General features: G+C 42.3%; 1 protein-coding gene across 1 annotated transcript in view; it reads left to right on the forward strand.

Annotated features, from left to right (window-relative positions):
- KIAA2012 (KIAA2012 ortholog) overlaps positions 1 to 25,802 on the forward strand; it is a 598,843-nt gene that overhangs the window by 238,272 nt on the left and 334,769 nt on the right. The window contains exons 11-14 of the mRNA XM_086954068.1: positions 4,548 to 4,676; positions 5,376 to 5,447; positions 16,329 to 16,483; positions 21,205 to 21,279. Coding sequence (XP_086810194.1) covers positions 4,548 to 4,676; positions 5,376 to 5,447; positions 16,329 to 16,483; positions 21,205 to 21,279 — 431 coding nt within the window. The remainder of the gene's footprint in view (positions 1 to 4,547; positions 4,677 to 5,375; positions 5,448 to 16,328; positions 16,484 to 21,204; positions 21,280 to 25,802) is intronic.

Here is a 25,802-nt window from a genome sequence, read left to right on the forward strand (position 1 = left end):
ACACCCAGAGGTTTACAGTCTCCATAGGTGTAGTTTATTCGTTCTTAATGTAGAGAACTCTGAAAGATGGGACATGTTACATCCTGGGCTGTACAGTTAGTGCCCCGGGGGCGCAACGGCCCATGGGGCACTTTGCGCGCCTGTGGGGCACTTAGGTATTACAGAAGGGGGCGCAGACGTATGTGCGTCCCCATCAGTAATACCGATAGCGCTGGCGCACTTAAAGCGTAAGCGCTGCCTTCAGGGGGCTTTCCTATTTTGCATGGGGCGTGCCACATGCAAATGAGGGAATTACTTTGCCTCTGTGCCTGCACCATATTACAGGGGTAGGCGCAGAGGAAAAGAAACTCTCAGGGGGCACACTCACCTTCTAGGTGGCGCACTGTGAGTGCGAACCCTGAGAGCAGCCCTCTGGAGGGAAGAAAGGGGGTCGTATGGAGCCCCCACACACTTTCATAGAGTGAGTGTATTTGTCGAGTGCTATCCTGGCCCAGATGGGCTACAAAGATGACCCCGGGTGTAGTAGGGGTTGTGGTCAGGAGGGCACTTTTATTCACACTATCTGGGAATGTACGCACATCCAACAGTATTGGGCAGCGGTGACTCAATGTATGTCAAAAGTGTTGGGAAAATGAGTAGAACCCATGATAAAACCTTGTCTCTTTAATGTGTGGGATCCCACCAGACCTGACGGGGCAGAGAGGGTACCTGGGCGATGCTCGGAAGGATAGTGGCTAAGCGGAATGTGGCGCAACTGTGGAGGTCTCCGGAATCTCCGTCACTGGGCGCCTTGGAAGAAAGATTTGGACTGGTGCATGGTGAGAGAGAAATCTGTGTATGAGTCCCGTGGATGCCCCAAGAAATGGCTACATGTGTGGGGTAAATGGAACACATTTAGAGGGAATATATGTGAGCCCCCTCGAGCAGCACAACATCCGGATTCGGATAGTGATTAATAGAACAACTAAAGAACTATGAGAACAATTGTGAAGATTGAGGCTGGGGGTAGTTTTCCTTGCTTGATAAAGAATGGGATTGATATTGTAAGTATTGCCTGACATTGTACCTGAAGTGCTTTGATTGTTAATCAATAAAAAAAGAATAAAAAAAAAAAAAAGAGAATGGTTTGGCGATAGGTATTAGTCACTCTTAATGATTTTGAATGAATAAACAACTATTATTGTTTTTAGCAGACAAGCAGTGCCACTATGTGGCAGTCTGTCATAATTACCTGTGTTGACAATTAACTGCGCTGCCGCGCACTGGAAACTACTGGCTCAAATTAAGCACTGATGGCAGTACATTTCGTGGTTGCCAGGGGTTATGAAAATAAATTGTGCATTCTATCAAAAAGGTTATCTCATAGTACCATTTACAAGCTATGGAACAGAGGTTGTTGGTTTGAAATGAATGGCTCTGTGATTGGCCACATTAAGGCGCTTCCTTCATTCTTCACCAATTGGTGAGAGGGCCGAGCTCCCCAATCCTAGAGATTCTCTACCCCCAAACACCCACAAGCACATCGGCTGGATGCCCCTACTCTTCCTTTTTCAGTCTTATCTCCTGGGCTCCATTTGGAGAAGTGTGGCTCAGGGGTTAGAGGCGGCAGACCCGGAAGCTGAGATCGGCCCTGGACCAGGGTTCAATTCCCCACCTCGGCGGGTCTTGGGCTCAAAAATTCCACGGACTCGATAATTCTCGCTCCGGTGCCTTCTCGACTCAGGGGTTCACACTCTGCGACTCTGGGCAATAGCTTGCTTAATCTCCACAACGGCCCCTCGCGGCGGGATGCCTGGCTTTCACCTTGTGGATACCCTGCCGGGGTTATCTCACAGGGGAATACCAGGACGGGTTCCCTAAGCAAGCGCCGGGAAACCCTTTGTGGGTAGCTGTGCGCTATATAAGCTCAAATACATTTACATTTAGCATTAGGCCACTTCTGTGAGTAGGTAAATGAAGACATTTTCTTGTAAAGAGCTACCTGAACACATTAAAACAACAAATACTGGCCATCCTGTATGGAAAACAAAACAAGGTTCGTTAGAAACAAGCATGGTGGTTATAAGGGGCATGCTTGAGCATGCCACAGATGATGGGGCTCCCAGAAGCCTCCGACTAGGCTCCTGGTATTATCAGCTTTGAGTGCTTCCCGCAGATTTGGGCACTCCGTGTCCCCGAAAGATAACATATGCTTACTACTCACTCTCTAATTACCCTATGCAGTTTAGACACTTTACGTTAAGCCTAGATGATACTACCTGTGAGTTATTAAGATTAAGCAGGGAACCTAGATTCAGTATTAGATCTTAGTGACAAACAGCTATCAGTCAGCATAGACCCCGGTGTTGTGAATGCTAAAAAGTGATCTTGTGAAAGGTCACAAAGATCTTTCTGCAGTGTTCCCTTATCAAGCAGACACCAACAAATCACAGTGCTTAATATGAGTCAGTGTTTGCTAGTGCTTGACACCGTCACTTAATTCTCAACACCAGCACATGTGGCAGGCCACCACAAGGTGGCGCTGTTTGTTTCATTTATCAGCGAGCACAAGAGTGCTTAATAGTACAATGTACAATTAAAAAGGAATAATACCTGCCTCCCAGGTCATTCCTATAGCTTTGGGTGGCCAGGAGTAGTCCAAACTGTCACACTTGCCTGTGATGGTTAGTAGTTGTGTTAATAATGGCACTGGCAGAGTTAACAGGGGCAATGGATGGCGCAAGCTGCAGTGGCCTCTTGAGAAGGGCCCGTCACCTTACTGTTTTACAAATTAAGCACTGGCTAAAATCATACTGGAGCATCAAGAAGCTTAAATATGAAGCCAGCAAAGCACCACCAGAAGCAAAATCCGTGTCCCATTCAGCAGTATCCAAGCACGAGGCTGCAGGGCCATGACCTGCAGTTTGAGGCCTCTCTCACAGACAGAGTAGGAGGTCTGCATGCGCCATATTCAGCTGCTGACTCACTATGAGCACACTACTTCTTTGCATAACTTCATTCTAATCAATAACTGAGGCCGTTGTAGGTCCCGAAAACAATTTCGTAACTCTTTCACATACTTGGGACTTGGGTTTCTCACAGATGTCCACGGAACTGAGACTACCACGGCCTTCATACCTTCTTCACACCTGCAAATGGATCAACTTCCAACCTCTAATCAGATGCTGGAAGACTTTCTAGTGGTTTCCTCCTGCTAGAAGTACTAAGTAAGCGTTGCTCTCCGACTTAGGTGACAATCTCACATCCTCCTAAGCTGTGTCAATCAACCCCTCCCCCACTTTTAGGCAAGCTGGGGTGAAGAGTACAAGCTGCCCTCTGACCCTTGAGCAAGGCCAGGAGTGTGTACGGACGGACACCCTGTAAAAAAAACTAAATCAATAAGTAAATGGGAACTTTCTCCCCTGTCCTTGGGCAGGGTGGGGCAGTGTGGGCGCCAGCACCACCTTTCCAGTTCTGAGCAAGTTTGGACCACTCTGCCGATACCTGGCAGCTCGTAGCTTTATCACTATAATCATTATTGAGAAAGTGGACAATAGCACCAATGGCAAAGCTACTTTCAAAATCACCTCGGAATCAAAACTCTTGTTTCTCATTTTAAACTCTAACACATACATCCAGAACTGATACGCACACGCTCAATGGCCAGCTTGCTTTCGACGCCTAAAATACCAAATCAAGAAACGTCACCAAATAGAGAGGTGTGCACGTCCGCCTGCTTCATGGATGTAGTTTCATTTAACCTCTTTTTGTTCTTCATGACTAAAGTTAGTTATGGTTATGGGGTGATTCACATTACATCAGAAAACCACTTGTTTTGGGACCCCCCTTACTACTATACTCCCATGATCAACCTACAACGAACTGGGCCAGATGTAGGCCTGGATGCTGAACAGTATCGTTTCCAGACTTTGGTGGAAACTGATCACGAGGGACAGTGCTCCCTGCTAAGGGTCATCTTTTATTGTCTGCTCACCTTGAGCTGATTCGATCCAGTACAGAACGATTGGTCAAGGAGAGCGGTCTGAAGAGATGGATAGGCCTCTTACTTAAACCTGGTTAGTTTACTTAAACCATAACCAATCGGGGTCATTGGTGGTAAAGGCAGTTGTTTTTGCTATTCCTGTCGGTCCCCTCTCTGTCAGGAAAAGCGAGAGGGTCAGTATGTTAGCACAGTTGGGGTAGGTACCATTAGATCAGTATTCACAGGCACTGAGGCCATCCTGAGCTGTGGACTCTCCTCTCGTCCCAAATCAGCAAATGTCGCCCTTATGTATTCTGTCCCATGAGTGCCCACCAGATTAAGAGAGGTCTCCAAAGAGAAAATGGCCATCTTTGGACAAATTACACAAATACATATATGAAAAAAAATATTTTAAATTATTTTTTGACAGGTTTCATTTTCACTGTATTTTATATACGTTTTGCCTTTGCATGCGTTTATGTAAATATAGAAAATGTTTCTTTTTCCTTCATATGCACTCATGCTTTTTTCCTCTGTTTCGGGCCTCTGTCTTTGCTATGTCAATGATGTTTTTGTTTTTCCTTAGACTACTGTAAAGGCAGCTCTGTGGGCAGCCTCATCATGGGGCCTGATGGAGAAATCATCTGCCTGTCCTTCCTGGGGTCTGCCCAAGACACAGACGTCCCTGTCCAGCTTGATTTTGTTTCAGATGGAGGTAAGGCGCAGAAGACAGACTTATTCCATGCCCGGTCCCACTCCCAGGTCCCCCTCCCCCCCCCCCCCCTCTCGAGGTGCTTGTTTTTTCTTTCTTGTGTCCTTCAAATGCAATTATATTCACATATAGTTTAGCAGCCCTAGAGCACTGGTGCATTTTTGCCTTCAGTGCACACAAGATTTGTGTGAGTCACTTTGGTGGCTTTGACCATGGTCTCTAATTATTACAGTTAACCAAAGCAGGTCTAGAACTGCCTTACAGGACTGGGCCACCAGGAGTACTTTTTCTTAGACTACAGGAACATGAGAAGAAGCTCAAAGGTTTTGAGTATCCTGTAGATAGCGAAATGTAACCCATCATGTCAATGATGTGCTTATTCAATAAGATTGGAAGGATTAAGGTTCAATGTCTACCCTAGAAAAAGATTATGTAGAGTGCCAACAGATACTCCGCGGAATACCTTCTCTGCCGATGAGCTTCTGGTGTTGCCAATCACTATTCAAAAGATCCCGTTGAATGCGCTCTTAGAGTGCCATCGACGGACACTACTTTTTACCTAATAAACATCAGTGAAAGGCTGTCCAATAACGGTATCTAGGATCCAAAAATGGTGCTAACCATCCTCGAGATGATTCATGAAGAAGGCATTGTCTCTTTGCATCCTGGTGTAATATGCCATTGTGTCCTTCTTCCCTCCAGCGCACCTTTCACTGGTCTCCGAAGCCAGCCAGGAGGAGGATTGGCCAGGAATTCAGCAAACAAGCAAGCGAGGTAAGTGTCCTCGGGGGAATCGTAATCATAATTCCAGATTCCTCCTCTCCCTATAGCTGTAGTTCATTATTCCCATTGGCGAGAGCAGGCCCCCACAGCAAGGAACACTTACTAGGTAGGAGGTGAGGTTGTGAACTAAGGGATTTTTGTTTTCATTGCCAGTCCATGCTTCACCACAGATATCCTCTGCAATCTTGGACCAATCAGTTTGAGGTCCTGTTACTTGATCACTATGATGCTTACTTGGGTGTGGAAGGGGATACCCATGAGAACCCCCGTATACGAAGCAAACCCCATAAACTAAGCAGTAGCTGTCACGCATGCCACTGCCACGTAAGCGGCCCAAAGATCTTAAAAGGCTCCTGACAGGAGGATTACACTATTGTCCACCTTCATCTTGCATAATAGATTGAGGTGTTAAACATACATCGAAAATGTTATTTCACCTAACATTTGACAGTATCAGACCGTATTTTTATTGTGCATTAAAACAAATGATTTGTATACCGCCCTCAGAAAGTTCTATCTGCCTTTTCCAGTAAGTAACTACATGTGAACTAAAATAACACCCTTCGTCAAGTGAATGTAATTTTTTTTAATGAAACCTCTGCATCCTTTGTCTGTGCTGGGTAACCCCTGCTGGCTTGCTTTAGGCTCTGGCGTAACTCGCTTTATAGAAATGCCCGCTGTATCCCACCCAGTAGACTAGCTCTCATGGTGTTGAATAGTTCATGTATGATACTCCTATGCACTCTTCCAGTGCGTTCTCTCTAAAACATGGTGTGGTACCAGACTATTATTTCGTCTGACAAAAACATAGGGTCCTAAATAATGTTTTTACAAAAATCACCTCATTGAAGCAAACATTTGTAGACGATGTTAAGACCATGGTATCTATGTCATATGATCATTTTTTTAATCTATGTTCTGACATACAGCCCCAACACATCATACCCAAATTCCTGCCTCTGTTTAATTAAAATGTGAGCGTTTCTTCCTTCATTTCATCTCCCAACTGGCTGAGTTAATCTAAAATTGGAAAGCCCTGTTAGTCATAGAGACAGGTACAGCCTTCTGATGGTAAGGGTCAAAGGGACCAAAAGCAGTTTCCATGGTTTGCTTCTACCTCTAAAGGGAATTTGTTAGTCTTTTTAGGTGCCTGTGGGTGTGGACAGACTTGTGTGCCAAATACATTTTTCCTATAGGAAGAACGCCATTGAAATTTCAAAATGTGTACATTTTATTTATTTTTTAGCTTTGTATATTCAACAAAATAGTGTCCAGGCTGTATTGTGTTCAGTATGATCGGCTACCGATACAGGGATTGTTTTTCCAGATATCACATCTTTTATAATCTGGGAAACAATGCAAGACCACAGTGTTTTTCAACCAGTCAGATGATAGGTTTAAGACGGAGAGAGCCTTGAAACCTTTTCTGAAAAGCACCTAAATGGCTGAAGGTTTCCAAGACATTCTGCTCTTCGCCCCAGCTGAGTGTGGTATATTCTGCTGTTGTTGTACCGTGCCTTCCCTCGTGCAAAGGACAGGAGGGATTTGTTCCATTCTATCTGATTGACTGCCCAGCCAGCCAATCAGAGAAGCTGAAATACAGACCGCCCTATAAGTCCCAGGCAGGCTCGTGTCTTCAGTTGGACCTTTATCTGGTTTCGTGCATGAACAATTTGAACCAACTATCAAGTATGAATTAAAGTTCTTCACTTCCTAGGGCTGTATAGAAGGTGCCCCATGCATACAGCAGGCTGTTGTGCCAGATTCTTTCGCACCTGATGCACTTTGGTATTATTGCAACCCTTTCTGTAATACGGATCACGCGGGTACTAAACGTACAACAGTGTCACAAAAAAGAAATGCCCCCTTATTTGTATAGGGCTGTGGCTCCATTCAAATGAGGGAACGCTTTGCCCCCCGCACCTTATTACAGATGTGGACGCACAGGCAAGAACGCTGTCGGGAAGCCCTGTGATTGTGTGCACCTATGGCAAGCACAAAGGGGTGTCCCAAGGGTCTGACAGGCATGCCCCTGCAGACGAGTGCAATCACATATTGCCCCCTGCCCCCTGCCCAGAAGGCTGGGCCTATTATCTGTAATGGAAGATGGAGCCACAGCTTCAGACAGCTGCTCCTCCGGTTCCCAGTGCCGACAGAGGGTCATGGCTGCACAGGATCAGCGCATATTCCCATAACGAGGTGCACTGGCCCGGTCTGTGTCAGTGCACCTCCTAAGGGAGGTACCTTGGGGCAAACCGGGACACTGAACAAGTTCTGTCATTCGGGCCCTGGTATTCATTGCTTCTGTCAATAGATACAATGAAATTCTGGTTCTTTACGCGTCCAAATCACGTATACACTTCCTTAACAAAAAAGGTGGCATTCCTCTCTCATCTTTTCATAATTCCAGAGGTTCTTTTAAACCTCTGCTTGAACGAGGACATATATATCTTCCAGTCTTCTTATTGAGGCCTCTATTGTCAAGACCTCAATAGGTCTTCAGTCAGAGCCGCGTACTCTCGTTTTTCAGGGATCACCTCCTTTTTTTAGAGCCCTGGCGCAGTGTGGCAGCTTACACGCCGCCGACACCTACCTACTCCATTTCATTCGACTACCGAAGTTACACCTTAGGAAGGAATACCGTTCTTCAGATCCAGACTTTTTGATGTTGTGGCTATACATTGGACATTGACTTTTAGAGGAGGCTATTACAATCGGATCTACAGCGCTGATCCATCTGGGCAGGAGGTCAGACCGGTGAAGCATTATCTACATACCAGCCCTGACGAAGTCGTAGGGTTATCACCGTAAAGCGGCAAAACACGTGTTGGCTAAAAGAAGATCATCGGAAGAGAATAAAATACAACCACTGAAGACAAGACATGAAATCTCGTTTTCTCATTGTTACTTTTGACTGTTTCTTTTCATCAAACTAAGATTGATATGAATGGCGTGTGCTTTAATTAAGTAGCTTAGGTTCTCCATAGTCTTGAATTCAAATGTGCTATTAAGTGATAATCAGAAGGATTGTTAATGTAATTGCATTTATATAGCGCTTACTACCCCTGATGAGGCACCAAAGTGCTTTTTTGGCGAGTAGCACAAAAAAGATTGGTGTGAATTAGTTTCTGAAATATTAAATTTATTTGAGCGGTGGACATGTTAGTCTGTTATTTGGATTGAAAAGTATAGTGGAGGGATAGAAGAGGGAAGGGTTTGCATTTAAATAGCACTTGCTACTCCTCATTTCGGCGAGGAGCCCAAAAAGTAGATTAGTGGTGAGTTAGTCTAGGGAAATATGAAATTGATTTTAATGGAAGATAAAGCTCACAACTTCTTAACATTCCTTATGGCTTACAGTGCTCATTTCACTGGCAAGCCATCTTGTAGCCGATGAATATTGTCTTATATTTCATATTTCTAATATTCACAAGTGGCTGCGTATCCCAGCGGATTTGTGATCATTCCAAAAGTTAAGGGAGCTCCTGTGGCTTTTAAAGCCCTAGCCAGCCACTTAGAGAGACATGTAGGGTGGCCACATGGGTTTTATTGCAACCCTCTGCAAGCACTACTGCATGGATACCTTGTCTAAGATTAATATTTAAGTCACGTTGTCTTCCACATTATGTTCATTGGAGCCCGGTATGGGCTAAGACTGCTCATTTTAGGGTTCTCGGCTTGATAATCTGTTGCCTTAGGTTTGGAGTAGGAGCGAGAGGGGTAACAGAAACCGTTACCTACAGTAATTCAGCATCAGCAACCCTGTCCGGTGGCCATGTGGGTCAGTCATGGACCAGTTACCTTAACGTAGACGAATCCGTTACTGACCGGTCATGCATGCGCGTGGCTAGCTGCACACTCCTTGATGTCAACAGTATTAAGAAGTATTTTCCATTTCTCTAGCAGTGGATCGAAGCACTGAGAGGTCATTTGAAAGGGCACACAACTAAGGTATTCCATGTCTTAAGGGGTTTACTCCTTCTGTGGTTCACAATAAGACCCAACCGGGGAAGACCAGTGGCTTGCATTGAATAGCTCTCTTTTATTCATGCAAATTATACTCCGAGGCACTGGAATTATGGAATTCTGTAGCATCTGCACTTTCTATATAACTATGGATTTGCCACACATGCCACATAATCCATCGCCTGCTGCAAAATGTGCCCTAAACAGGCCGTTTGCAAATGATAACTGGTAACCTTTCAGTTATTCATTGCTGTATTAAGCCGTACAACTGTTGCTAATGAGGTGAAGCCTTTGCAGAGGCAGTTTTAACGTTTAAAAATGACAAAATAGTGAAGTAAGTCTGCCACATATGTGCCACATTACGCTTACTGCATACTTTAGCAAGTCCATCCAATTGCATAATTTGATCTTCCTTTGCACATCATTCCAGTAGCCCTCATTCTGCCAGAATTTTGAAGAGCAGTGTATTTTTGGGAGCATGGAGTCCCATGTGCTTAGGACTAGGGGCAGGGCAGTTTATGATTGTTAATCAATGTTAGCTGAGCTAAATAAACATTCACAAAGTCAATCAGATGGCCTTTGTATATAGAAAAGATTTTACCATACTTCCAACACAAAGCACAGACAAGGCAAAGCCAACAACAGTGTGTACTTCTCTAACTCACAAAAACAGTGTGTATCATCTGCAGTGCAAGGTTCCCTCACAAGCACAGAATAGGTTCAGCACAGGCATTCGGAGTGCATGTTTCCTAACATACAAAAAAGAGGTACATAATGGACAGCATATGCAGGGGTAGTGAATAATTATATACCATACGTCGAAAAGTAACAGTATGGCTTCCCGCACACACAGACCAACCAGGACACAGATGGCAGCAGTGCAAGCTTCACAAAAACACAATCAATTACCGCACAGACAGCAGCACTGAAAGCTGCCATGCTCTTGAGTATCTTTGAGCACCCATATTGAATCAGCGTGCTCCGCCCTTCTGAGAAAATATACATGTGTACAGAGTTGACAAGCCACAAGCCCGGAGTTATGGAAATATGTCTTTGGCCATTTTCACCTTTGCCTGCACCTCCTTAAAATATGTTGTCCCCTTTCACACACCTGCTACACCAGTTGCACATGCTTTATTTAGAAGTAAGTTTAGAAGTGCGGGCATGTTATTGTAAAATGTATGTTTTTGGGTTCCCTCAAACTTCTGAATGTTTTGTGTAGGTGATCAGTACATTTGTATTGTCCACTGTCTTGACCTCTAGCCCCAGTGCCTGTTTTTGTGAATAAAAGGGGGTGGTGATGGACGGAGTATCTGAACCAATCAAACACTCACACCCAGTCAAAAGATCTGGGTTTGATCCATCACCGTTCTTTAGCCCACTCTGCCACCCCAGTTCAGACATGGCTATATGCAAATCAGTCTGACCCTGTGCCTCATGGGAACAGTCCAGCCCGAACTGCCAAGCCATGCCTTCCCTGGACCGGAAACAAGCTTCAGAGGACCGGTTTCTGGCATTCCAAACGTCTTCAGCCCGGCTTGCTAGAATCCAGTGGCAAAGTGAGCAAGTTTTTGTGAATAAGAATCTCTAATTACTACAGAGATTCCAGTTCCTGCAAAGATATATCTTCACTTACCCCGAAAGGAAACAGAAATGTGGACCTTAAGCAGCCTGGTGTTGTTATTTATAGCACAATAAATATATACATTTGTAGGCTTAATGTTATATTAATTATGAAATGAGCAACTAGAGAAGTTATGAAATAGGAAATATTATATATATATCCAACAAAGAAAGCTCCGAGCTTTAAAGTCCCACTCCACAGAGACGGGTTTAACAAAACCTTTTAATGACAAAGCGGCATCATGTGGCCCAACCAATACATTTCCCTGACGCGTTTCAGTGCTACAAGCACCTTATTCATGGGGAGGCACGTTTTGGGCAAACATAAAATAAACTGTAACCAATTTTTCCTTGTGTTGCATCCGCCTTCCAGTAAGCGGCATGCTGGGAGTGGAAGTCCAAAAATTATGCCGTCTTGGTACCATTATGTGCATCCCAAACGTTCATTTCATGCCAATATCAATGAAAGCTTTCTAGCCCTCCAGTGGGCCTCAGGTCACATCCCCACTTTAATTATTTCATGTCTCCGTGCTGGTAATATATATAATATTACCTACCTGCGGTCGCCGGTAGGTAGTTATAGTTAGGACTTATTTTCCATAGGAAATCTGCAACATTCTCTTTGGAATAACTTTGGCGCCGGTTGATGAATCTTCGCGAAATTTTCAAAACTAATGGCCAACTCTGGTCCGTTCCTATCTTAAAAGTCTTAGGGTGATTAGTGTAGCGGGGCAGAGAAAAAAGGGACCTTTAGCCGCAGCTACAGCCCGAACTGCTGAACGGAATTACACCAATTTTGGCAAAGAGGTAGTCCTCAGTTCTGACTTGTGCCTTTTGCTTAAATGGTGTAATTCCGTTCAGTAGTTTCTGAGAAAATGACATTTAAAAGTACATATATATCTATAGCCGCGCAGGATCCGCGCACCTTAAGGGCACCCTGCAGTGCACAAGCTGTATTCTAATTGGCTGTCAACACTCCAAATCAGGAAGTGTTGGCAGCCATCTTGTGCCTCGGTACAACGAGGCACACCAAACATAATAAACAAACACGAAAAACACAAAAAAAGAGTGCAGAGTAGAAACACCCTGACCCCCTAAGCCTGCTCAGAGGGTCCCAAAAGAACCCCTAGGGCCCAAAATTATTATTCTTTTTTAAATCGGCAAAATCCGCGCAGGATGTGCGGATCTTGCAGATGAAAAAAAAACAAAGATTACTTATAAGCCCCTGGGGGGCCAAATCCCAGGGGCAATTAGATAGTAAAGTGGGTGGCCCAAAGGGCCCCCCCAGCCCCGGGAACCACCACCCCGGGGCTTTTTGCTAATATATGCAGGAGGCTCACAGCCCCCCCCCGCAGACCCGAAGAACCGCCACCGGGAGCTTTTTTTAAAATAAAAAAACCTGTGTGGGAGGGCATGAGCCCCCCCACGAGCCCCGGGGACCGCCACCTCCCCGGGGCACTATGTTTTTTATTTGGGGGTCCGTTATGGACCCCCAAGCCCCGGGGACAACCATCCCCGGGGCTTGTTAGCTGCTCCCCATTTGAAAAAGCAATGCTGGCTCCTGCAGGACGTGGGGAGCCGGCGGGATCATGGGGGATTGGCGACCCCACCACGGCCCCCATGGGAGAGGGCCAGCCACGGGGGATAGGGTCCCCACGGCTGTTAGTGGCCCAGGAGGAAATTCTTCTAAGTGTGGAGTTTGGAACTTTAAAATATTCACCTAAAATCATCCGAACAACGAATCCAGATTTACTCACCTGTTATCAGGAGAGAACCCAGTGCTGCATCTTTTAGTCCAGCACTGACCCTGAAAAGTAATTCTAACTGTACTTACCAGTAAGTTGTATTTCCTTCAATAGGAATCCATTGTCTGGTTTTCACCAGAAAAGTTTTGAAGTGTCTATTTTTGCAAACTAAAATATTCCTTAAAAATCGCCTGTATGACTTAAACGCATTTTTTCAACTGTTCACAGGAGATGCACCAGTGCTGGATCCAGGATCCACCCCTCAGTAAGAAAAAGTAACGATAACACTACTTACCTGCTAAGTGAATTTTCTCCCTTCGGATAACATTGGTGATTCTATGTAAAAAAATTGTCAACTTTTAAAATACAATAATATTCCTTAAAAATCACTACTGTAACCAAAACGCTTTTACTCAACTATTTACAGTAGATGTCCAAGGACTGAATCTAGGATACAGTCAAGTGGTTAGAAAAGTGATCCATGGCTCAAAGCCGTAGATGCGCTCAACGGGAATCTCACCCTAGCTGACTCTGTCAAATCACTAGGCATCACACAAGACCCGAAACTAAACATGACCAGACACATCAAGAATTCGGCTAAGAGCACCTTCCTTAACCTTAAACTCCTGAACAAAATGAAACCCTTCATCCCGCCTGGTGCTCTCAGACAGGCCACTCAAACACTGGTACTATCAAGGCAGTCCTCTCAGGAATTGCAAAGTCACACCTAGCCCCCATCAGAACAACTCTGAGTGGCAGCCAGAATGGTCCCCGGAATCAAGAAATTTGACCACATCTCTCTGCACTCAGTGAACTTAAGTGGCTCCCAGTTAAAATGAGGATCAGCTTCAGAGCAGCGTGCCTCACTCATAAAGCCATACATACCGGCAAACCCGAATACCTGGCGGCCAAACTCAAAAAAGCCGGTCAGGCCAGGAACCTCATGAGCTCAAACTCTTTATTTGTCATCCTGCCATAAACTGCGAGTCGTTCCTTCGCCTGAAGCGCGCCCAAAATCTGGAACTTCATTCCTCCCCACATCAGAACCATTCCCTCCTTTGTAAAATTCAAAACTCAACTCAAAATCCTGTTCCTCAATCGTGCCCCAGGGAATCGATAGGAGCACTCAGAGTGGGGTAACAGACTCTTAATTACCGCTCCATCATCATGTCAGCGAAACAGATGTTCCCTCAACTACGAAGCTGACCTTGCAACATCGCCATGCATTATTTTTTATCTCTTTCTCTTGTCTAGTTTGTTATCTTTGCAATGTTTACTCTGTAAAGCGCTCCAACACCCTTGGGTCCGGCTAGCGCTATATAAAACTACTAAAATAAATAAATAAAAATAAACTAGAAATTCACATTCATCTCAATGTTGCATTGTGTTTGAAATTGTGTTGCCCATTGCAACAACTGTAACTACTGTACTTAAATGTCTAATGCCTATTTGCAAAGTATGTAAACTAAAGTAATTCACTCTGAGAAAGTATATTTTGTAATGTAATGTATAATGTAATTATAATGTAATTTAAAAAATAAAACGTCTAAAAATAAATAGTTAAAAAAATATGGTAAATCAGTATTAAAAAAATAAATACAACAATTAATACATTTAAGAATTATCATTGAAAAAATCTTTGAAATTCACTGAAAAAACCATAGGTTTCAGACATGTTATAGTTAGGAATTAGCATTTTAAAAACCTTTGAAATTCACTGAAATAACCATAGGTTTCAGACATGTTATAGTCAGGAATTAGCATTGAAAAAACCTTAGAAATTCACTGAAGAAACCTTAGGTTTCATTAGTGTTATATTTAGCTAGACTTTTCACTCGTACACAACCATTGAAATTCCTCCGTTATAGTTAGTTGTACTAACTATAACTCGCGCGCCCGCAATCCACTGCTGATGATGTCCATATTACATCATTCATGACATGGTCAGTGACATCACTGATGAAATCACTGATGACATCTCAAATTACATCACTGATGACATCACTGATGACATTATCCACGTGACAATGAGATACACCTCATCATACACTAGTATAACCTTTTATCACTCACTGTAAAATACAGAGTACTATATTTGAATCCATTGACACAGCAATACAAGTATCTAAAAATCCACTCAGTGATTCCTAGATCTACACACACATCTAATCAATTACATATAGATTCACTCATACATGTTGTCAATGATCAATAGAACACTATCAAATATACTTATACACCTATATTGACATTACACACAGCACACATCCTATTCACTTATGCAGTCATCCTACTCACTTATGCAAACAATGGATCATACTTACATTTACTCAGCTACACACTTATACAAACACCACTTCATTTATTCCTATAGATAGTAACTCATTATTAGTGTGTTATAATATCACTATTACAAGTATAGTTATTTATACAGGCACTCATACAATCACTGAGTCTTATGTATACTTATTTATATACAACAACTGTCACATACACTGCGTTTTATTTTTCTAGTTTGTTGGACATGTACCATTCAGACATATATTTGCTCATCACCACACCCATAAAGATATTCACTCACCCAAACAACTGTTATAATATGTAGTCTTAACCTCATATATTTACTAAATCAACTGTTCACACATCTTTGGGCAGTCACACACACCCCACCGAACCACACACATACTCACTCTCCCATACAAATACTAAGTTAACTAATCAATAACTAATATAGACTTTCACATAGCTAGTAACCAACTGGTGCAGCAGTTTACACAACAACTGACAAAGTGATATTCACACAGGTTAGTCACTATTCAATATATTTAGTGAGCCACTATAAATTAGTCAAGTAAACAGTCAATCACACTGCTACTAAATCCTCCATCCAGATATTTATATATCCACTCATTCTTCAATGCAGATTGGTATATATATATAATACATATTTAAATAACAAACCAAACCACATTGACTGGATGATGTAATGAGTGATGTCATCAGTGAGGTAATTTGAGATGTCATCAGTGATTTCACTGACCATGTCATGAATGATGTAATATGTGACATCATCAGCAGTGGATTGCATGCGCGCGAGTTATAGTTAGTACAACTAACTATTACGGAGGAATTTCAATGGTGTTGTACGAGTGAAATGTCTAGCTAACTATAACACCCCTGAAACCTAAGGTTTTTTCAGGGAATTTCTAAGGTTTTTTAAATGCTAATTCCCAACTATAATATGTCTGAAACCTATGGTTTTTTAAGTGAATTTCAAAGGTTTCTCTAAATATTAATCCCCAACTATAACATGTCGGAAACCCATGTTTTTTTCCAGTGAATATATATATATATATATATATATATATATATATATATATATATATATATATATATATATATATATATATATATATATATATATATATATATATATATATATATTTGCATTGTAAGGCAGTTTGGCAGTCTAGCGTCTAGCTATGCCCATCAATGCTTTTACGCAGCTGAGATGTAGCCACTATTTTCTCATTTGTAGATTTCATTGACCCGGACCAGGTTTCCACTTCGAGTTCAAGAAAAGGTCGAATTCGTTATACTAGCAGTGGGAGAGAAGAAAGTGGAAGTCATGAAGCCAAGAGCAATATAAGATATATTCCGGTGGACCGAGGTCATATTTTCAAAGAAGAAAAGGTATTCCAACCAAATATTGTCTCAAAAATATTGTTACACTATGATATTGTGTAAAAAAGGTCAAAATATCATGAATACAAAAATATCATGGACAAAAATATCAAAGGTATTGTTATTTTGTTTATAGTTTTACAGTAAGATTGAAGATTAAATATGTTTTTATTGTATTATGTTTCTATTTAATATTTAATATTTATGTTTCCTGAGATTTATTTGTAATGATTTTATTTTTAAATATTAGGGTAATATTTAGTATATTTTTTGGTTGATAGGTTTATTGGGGGCTTGGGTGGGTAGTCTTTTTATTATAGGATAATGAATTGTAATTGATTAGAATGTTAATTGTTTAAAATTTAGAATATAGTATTAAAATAGGTAGTCATTTAAAATACAAGGTTGTAAGGTTTATTGGAGATTGAGCGGAAAGTGTTTTTTAGACATTTATATTAATTCTTGTTCTTCTTTAATATTTTAAATTTGTAAGTTTTGGTATTGATATATATTTTTTACTCGTGTTATTATTTTACCATTACTTTTTCATTTTTGTGATTTGGGTATTATTGTGAGATTTAGGGGCTGACTACTATGTGGCCCGGAAACGCTCCAACCGTCAGTCGGAGCCTTTACGGGCTGCATCTTGGTTTAATTTCCAACCGCCTCTTTACTAGTTGTCGGTGGAATTTATGTAGTCGCACTACGCAAAGCTGCGTGAAACGGTAAAAAATCTCTGCGAGCACACAAATGTTCCACGAACATGGAAATTGCTTGTTCCGCCCGTTTGCGATGCTTTTTCCCTGTTCGCAAACGCTGTTTGCGTGCTTGGGGGAAATACCTTGTGAATACGCATTTTGAAAGTGCAAACAAGCAAAAAATCGTGCAAAGCAGCGGATCATGGAATTTTTGGCAATTCCGTGTTCTCTGCGGAACGTGAAATGACCCAAATTCCGCGAGCAGAACGAAATTTACTGCCCAGGCCTACTCTTTACCATGCTGGCGGTTGGAAATTAAACCGGCCAGTCATTACGGTTGGCTTCCGAAGGGCTCAAAGAGCCCGTTGGCCAGTCGGAGGCCGGCCCGTAATCCCAAAGGGTGACCTTTCCGCCCTTGGGTTTACAATACTAGGTCACTGGCAGGCTTCCTATGTCGGGCTTTCCCGCATGGAAAGCCAGTTGAAGAGCGAATATGGGGCTCCTAACAGGGCCCCTACCCTCTACAGTCTCCGGTTGGGAGGTGTCCCCCTGTTCATCCCTGCTCTGTGTGGCAAGCACCGTGAGGTGCCTGCCACACGGTGCAGGGATGAACACAGTCTCCAATTCCTCTATGGGAGCTTCTGCTACACCCGGTTTACGCCCGTAACGTGAGCTACCATAGAGGAATGGGAGTATGTGACCAAAAAGCGTCAGTCGCATAGTGATTAGGGGGTCACGACCGCCAACCTGAGGTGGGTTGGTCCCGTTTCCGCATCGGTGTTGGGCGGATGTGAGCCTGCCCGACATCATAATCACCCCCTTGGTGTGCAGTACTAAAGTTCAAGTATATATTAATTATTGTTAAGTGAGTCATGTTTTAGTTTATGTTTTACATTGTTTACATTTAAATTGTTTATTTTTTAACTTATTGAAATATGTGATTATATTATGTATTTCTATACAATTATTGAGTACATGTTTATTACAGGTTATGGGTTAGAATACATTGGGGTTATGTTTGAGAAACATTTTCTAAAAGAAATTGTTAAATTATAATTAATTAAAAGGTTGAATATATAACATTTCAAAATTGTAACCACATTCTTTAGGTTTTTAAAAAAATGTAAAATAATTTTTCGTTATCATAAGATTGGTTTTGGTTTGTATGTGTTAAATAGGAAGTCAAGGGATATTTTTTATTTTAAAAATATTTTACGCAATAGTTTTTACATTTCTGATTTATTTGCACTTTCTTTTATAAGTTTTAGATTGTATTTGAAATTAAGGTTTTTCAAATTTTTTATTCGATTTATCATCATAATTTTAATTGTGTACTTATATTAGTTGGGGTAGTGAATCTGACCTCTCCAATATATGCTTTTTCTCCAAGGTTTGTTGGATTAGAGTTAGAATAGTAAATCTAGTCCACCCTCTATGTCTGAACTTTCCCTCCATGTTTGTTTGCTGGGCTGGAGCTATGATGGTAAAACTGACTCTGTGTCCTCTTCCCTTATATATGCACTTCCCCAGTGTTTGTTAAACTAGAGTAAGAACAGTAAATCTGACCCATTCCAGAATTGCACTTTACTTCAATGTTTGTTAGACAGCAGTTATGCTAGTAAATTGGATTGCCCCCAACTTTCCCCACTATTTGTTAGATTGTTCAAATAGTAAATTAACAATCCCACACACATGCCAGTTGCCTCGTGTATGCTGTTTCCCCTATGTTTGTTGGACTGGAGTTAGAATAGTAAATATCAACCCCTGCATCCTCATCCTGTCACCTAATGTATGTCTTTTCCCCAATGTTTGTTGGACTGTAACTAAAATCAAAATTTCCAATCTAACGTCCTCCGCCCAATGTATGGGGCTGGAGTTGGAATAGTAAATTTGTCCAGCTTCCTATGTATGCATTTTCCACCAGGTCTGTTGACTTGAGTTAGAATAATACGTCAGAGTCTCTCTTCCAGCACAATGTATGCATTTTCCCCAATGTTGTTAGGGTTCTAGTTAAAATTGTGGTTTACATTACTTCATCCTGGAATTTCTTAATTAAGTATATATTTTAATGTATCTTTTTTCTTACTACTATTTTGTGTTGTGTTGTGTTTTAGTATTTTTGAAATATAATTTGTTATATATTTTTAAAACATTTAGAATGCTTCGTAAATGTAAAATATGTTTTGATTTGTTATTGTTTATGGTGTGTTTTAATATTTAATATACATTAAAATGTTGTTTTAAACTGTTTTTGTAATACACGTATTGTTATATTTATGATATAATTTATTATTGGTATTATAGTGATAACATTACATTACATTTATTTTTTAGACCATTTTCAAGATAATAAATTAATGTATATGTTATTTGTGTGTTATATATTTTTTAACATATAGCACATGTTTAAAAAAATATTTTAACTTTTATTTTAAACTACAAAAATGCAAATTGTATTGAAATACATACACTTTCCAATATAATGTCACTATTTTGGACTACAATATTTTGGCAGATGAGATTTGTGTACTTTACCTTATATGTATGTATAATCGATATTTTGGTTGTTAATATTTTGACAGAAAGTTTTTTGTGCCACTGTACTTTTGAGGTTGATATTCTGTCGAACAACCAAAAACAATCTTTAAACTTCAGCTATGATTACAAAGATTGGATGGGTAAATCATACCTGACAATTTACAAATTAATTACACCGAGTGAGAAGGGGGCAGGGCCTTTTTCCGAGTGCACCTAATAGGCTCTCTGCCCCTCACCAAGCCATCCACCCATCCCCCAAAAAATAAAATAAAGGGGCTGATTACAATGTCGGTCGGAGTTGCTTCCGACCTTCACGTCACAGTCCAGGACCGACCAACCAACCTCCGGACGACGGGTCTGACGGCCTGATTACAATGTGACCGAATACTGTTCAGTCGCATACTCTCATTTCTCTATGTGAGCTTGTGCTACGTCCATAAGCCGCCCATGATACAGGCCTCCACGAAGAAATGGGGGTGTGTGTAAAACCCTGCACCATATGGCATGCACCCAGGGACCCCCTTGGGCACAAACCGTAGGCCGTGGAGTCAATAGGGCCCTGCTAGGGACCCCTAAAGTCGCTTTCTGACAGCCTTTCCATGTCGGAGAGGCCGGCACGGAAAGGCTGTCGGACATCGACATCGAAATCCCGACAGCGGAATCACTGTCAATAGCAGATTACAGTGCGGGTCTGACCAGCTGGATTTCTCCGACAGCCGGAATGACCGGCCGGTTTACACTCCGACCGCTGACATCATAATTCACCGGTCGGACCTCAAACCAACCGAGTCGGTCGGAAAACCTCCGAGCACAGTTGAATAACTTCCAACTAGCGGTCGGAGGCTTTCCGAAAGACATAGTAATCGGCCCCAAAGGGTCATTGAGGCTGTTGCTGATGCCCTGGGGTGTTTATACATCTCCTAATGTACATCAGCGGCTTATTGCCTCCGAAAACGGGTTGGAAATCCACTGCTTACAGTGGTTTTCAGATGATTTTCCCTGCCACTTTGTGATTTTGGCTCCTCACAGGGTGATCATGTGAAGGGAACCGAAATCATGTGACATACAATGACATCGTGTCAGTTGGCAGGTGTGGTTAAATGGCTAACCTTACTGTTTAACTACTGTGTTGAATATGGACTATTTAAACAGATTTTTGCAATATTTAATAGTTCTACCATGGTTATACGAGGATTTTGTTTTTGCAGGCATTTAATATACTCACATGTATATAGACTGGAAATGTACTTTTGCGTATTTCAAATCAAGATATATAATATATTAGGTACTTGTATACACTCCACAAATAGCACCGTACAGAGTAGGAAGCAAACGCTTGGCCATGGGCAGAGACCAACATTAATGCTCAAAACCTGCAAGAGACTGAATGCCAAAGCTGGTTTGATGAGTCACATAATACGATCTTCTACTGTGAATTTATTGATGCTGAAGAAGCTGTAGGTCAAAACCTTTATTATTGATTTTCTTTTAAAGATTGATTCAGAAGATACAGTGAGCACATCTGATGATCAGCTTGTAAGAACCCTGGACAAGAAGCATGCTGACAGAGTAAGTCATTCTAGTGGTTTACATTCACCAATATTTACATTTATTAAGAAAAACGAGAATCTGTCAAGGCTGAGAGAGTTAAAGACAAAAATCGGGTAGTGAGATTGAGAGAGAGTGGGAAGGAGGATCCAATAACATATACTTGAATACCATTCTGTGGAATACAATGGCACATTCTGCATAATATATTGCCCAACAATGGGACTGTTCTCTGATTCAACAGAGCTGAGCGTATTCCTTTGCAAAAGTGCTACACTCTGTTGCACAGTTATGGGCAGGTTCCCTAGGGCAATAAAGAGCACACTCTCAAGTATAAAAAGTAGAGATGTGCGAACTTCGCATGATTTGCTTTCACGTAATTATGCAAAATTTGGCAAAATTATGCATTATTACATGAAATGTAAATTTGCAGTATATTTTACCTCAAAATGTCTCCTCGCATCAATTTGTGACACGAGAATGCATTTGTTCTAAAAGAATAGTGCAAAAAACATAAGTAACATGAACAACAGCCGCTTATGTTTTCTTGTTCCTAGGACTGGCACGTTCGCTTTAAATTTTTAAACATATTTGTGCAAAGACATCCAGTCTTTTCTACGTAATAATACATCACCATCCTTCTTCCAAACAGAGAGAAAGTCCTCAGACCTCCAAACTGTTTTCTTTCAATTAGCCTTACTTACATACTTACTGGCAAGTCCCACTAACCCCATTCTCTCATTGTATACAGTTAAGCAGTAAAACACACATCCTTTCAAATAGGTATTTTTTGTAAGCAACCAATTTTAAATTAGTCAACATTTTAGATCTTCTTTCGCTGTTTTAGTTTTCCACTCACTCTTTCTGTTGGAAATAAACGTTATTACAGATGTAAAAAACAAAGCATACCATAAAGATAGGTAATAAACCTATCTTTTGAAACCAGATTGACTATTTCAGAAAAAAATATATTGCAGAATATTGTTGTTAGTGTCACAGAATGCAAGATTAAAATTGGTGATGTTTAGGTAAGAGATGTTACAAAAATGGTTGTACTGTGGGAACAATCATGGCCGGCTCATAATGGTGGTGAAACTGACACTGACAGCCTGTCGGTGGCCGTTTCACCACTACTGTAAGCAAGTCTTATGCCCGCCACATTACACTGGTGGGCATGTATTTGGTGGTCGGGAAGACCGAACGCCACAGTTCTGAGGGGCTCCAGGGATCCGGCCAGAACATCGGAAGGGACTCATATCCCTACAACGTTGGCGGTGCCTGCCAGGGACTGCCGTAGGGATTATGATGCCCTTTTCCGCCTGCCTTTTTCATGTCAGGTCACACACCATGAAAAGGCAGGCGGAAAGGGACTTTGGAGGCCTGTAGCACCCCCTACATATCCCTGCACCATGTGGCAGGCTCTGCATGGTGCCTGCCATATAGAGCAGGAGTATGTTACATGTCCCGTGCAGCCAGCTTCACTCGCAACAATGTAAAATATAGTTATTGCGACCACCATGGTGGCGGTTGCATATTAATTTCCCCTGTGGCACAGCCACTTTGTGGGAAGGCGGTCCTACTCCCCAGTACTATGGCGTACAGACTGAAGTCCGTCCGCCATCGTAACCAGCCCCTTAGTTCTTAGTAAATTTGTTGTATTTTGTGCAGTAGTTATGCAGATATTATGTTAACCATATTCTCTTTTGCTACTCATTCTTAAAACCATGATCACATTCTAAAGGTATATTTTTTATTGTTATCGATTAGTGATGTTGTGCAGCGGGGATTTGCATTATCCTGTATTATGGAGTCAACTGCCAGTAGTTGAGCACACAGCATATCCTCGTTCATAGAGAAACAGCTCCACGCCAAGAAGCATTTGAAAAATGATCATTGGCAAAGTCAATACATCTCATGTTGCCTGCTGATCTTTTTGCTTTGTTAATGCTTTTCTTGTTTGTGAATGGTTTTTATATGACATACCATCAATCAATCAATCAATCAAAGCATTTATATAGCGCGCTACTCACCCGGAGGGTCTCAAGGCGCTTGGCTCGTCCTCTACTGCTCGAAAAGCCAGGTCTTGAGTTGCTTCCTGAAGGAGAGGTGGTCTTGGGTCAGGCGGAGGTGGATGGGGAGGGAGTTCCAGGTCTTGGCAGCCAGGTAGGAGAAGGATCTTCCTCCCCTTGTGGCTCTTCGGATGCGTGGAATGGTGGCTAGGGCGTGGGTGGTCGATCGTAGCTGGCGGGTGGGAGTGTAGAAGGTCAGGCGGTCGTTGAGGTATCTGGGGCCTTGGTTGTGGAGGGCTTTGTGTGCGTGGGTGAGGAGTCGGAACGTGATTCTTTTGCTGACGGGGAGCCAGTGCAGGTCTCTCAGGTGTCCGGAAATGTGGCTGTGTCGGGGGATGTCCATGATGAGTCGTGCTGAAGCGTTCTGGATGCGCTGGAGTCTTTTCTGGAGTTTGGCTGTGGTTCCAGCATAAAGGGTGTTCCCGTAGTCCAGTCGGCTGGTGACGAGGGCCTGGGTGACCGTCTCCCTGGTTTCGGTGGGGATCCACTGGAAGATCTTACGTAGCATACGTAGGATGTTGAAGCATGACGAGGAGACGGCGTTGACTTGTCTGATCATCGAGAGGGAGGAGTCAAGGATGAAGCCCAGGTTTTGAGCGTGGTTCGTTGGTTTGGGTGCGTTGCCGAGGGCAGGGGGCCACCAGGAGGCGTCCCAGGCGGAGGGTGATGATCCCAGGATGAGGACTTCTGTCTTATCTGAGTTCAGTTTCAGGCGGCTGTTCGTCATCCACTCGGCTACGTCTTTCTTCCCTTCGTGTAGGTTGGCTCTGGCGGTGGCTGGGTCGTTGGTGAGGGAGAGGATCAGCTGGGTGTCGTCGGCGTAGGAGATGATGTTGAGGTTGTGTTGGTGCGCGATGGCTGCGAGGGGGCTCATGTAGATGTTGAACAGCGTGGGGCTGAGTGAGGATCCTTGAGGTACTCCGCAGATGACTTCGGTGGCCTGTACAGCTAGCTAGTTAAGGGTTACCCCCATGAACAATCTGCGTGCCAGCAGGGAGGAGTACCTCACAAACACCTATTTAACATAAGTTAGGAACAATTTGAAAAATAATATGAATTGTCCCACAGAGAATGAATCAAATATGAAGTTTTATAGTTCAGAAATATGAGTTCAAATTCCATTAAGGCACTAGCAGCATGTTCAGTGTTACATAGATGATGGCATTGTATTTTTTTAAAATTTATTTACTTATCAGAGTTTTATATAGCCCGAACTAGACCCGAGACATCAGGTATCAGAGCGCTTACATGAGCACCAGTTTCGTTATAGATGAACACATTCATTTTTTTGTTAGGCACGGGGAGATTAAGTGATTTGCCCGGAATCACAGGATATTGAGCGTCGTTGCCGAGACTCGAACCTGGTTCCCCAGGTCCGAGGTCGACAGCTCTAGTCGCAAGGTTACATCCCCTCCCCAGATATCATAGAACTATGTAACAGTGATTAAAATGTGAAATCATAAAAGTGTGTAGAGAAGGAATACATGTTCAAACATAGTACTCTGGTCCTAACTCCATTTGTAAGTGGAACATGGGGGATTGATACAGTTCTGTTGTACTACATAATTCAATATCTGCACGTTCTATCCCCTCCTCCCCTCTTTACTCCACCAAGACCCAGGTGAGTATATGATACCTGCAGATCTATTCCGTTATGGTGAGGTCTTGCCAACACTGATTATCTGTTCGTTGCAACCTAGTGTCTTCAGTCTGTATCTGTTAAACCTCAGCTTAATTCAGGTTTCCTTCATCCCTTCATCAGTCGAGGTACCCCTTCCATTAATAACTAAATTTCTAATCTTCAGTGGACCAACCATCCCATTTTTCTCAAACTTCTTGGGGCATTCTCTGCCGTCGTATACCAGTTTCAATGTCATACATTAATTTCCCTCATCCAATTCTGAATTTGTGTATACTTTGCGATTCCACATTTATGTACAATTTCTGTTTATGCAAATAGGAAACCCAGGTTGATAAGGAGTTTCTTGTATGATGTGATGTCTGAATTCCCCCATATTTCCAGCAGTACTAGGGTTAACTGCCCGTCCATCTGTGCACCCGCTGCTTTGTCTGTTCTGTACCCCTTTCCAGAATGGTTAAAGATTCGGGCAGTGGAGTATCCTGGTATAGGATACCCTGTGTAATAGTTTTGATAGGATTAGGCACACGTGTGCTTGTATTGTGGCTTCTCATGGAAATTACAGCGCATTCCTCAATATTGTCTAGCTCCTCTTTATCTGTGTGCCAGTCTGACCACAATTTATCTAGTTCACTCTGTGTATTGTATTTGAGGGAAATTGCCTTTGTGATAATATGTCCATTCCACTAACCATCAATCCTCTTTGGTTTCCTCTCCCAGGGGAATCCTTGCTTGCAGCACTTGGTGCAGTTGAAAAGATTTAAATATTTGTGTGGGTGCCATGTCATATTTGTCCCTAAGGTGTTGGAATGGTACTTTATCATTTGTGTCCGTGC

The sequence above is a fragment of the Lissotriton vulgaris genome, chromosome 2_1 (assembly GCF_964263255.1).
Source record: "Lissotriton vulgaris chromosome 2_1, aLisVul1.2, whole genome shotgun sequence".
Classification (NCBI taxonomy): Eukaryota; Metazoa; Chordata; class Amphibia; order Caudata; family Salamandridae; genus Lissotriton; species Lissotriton vulgaris.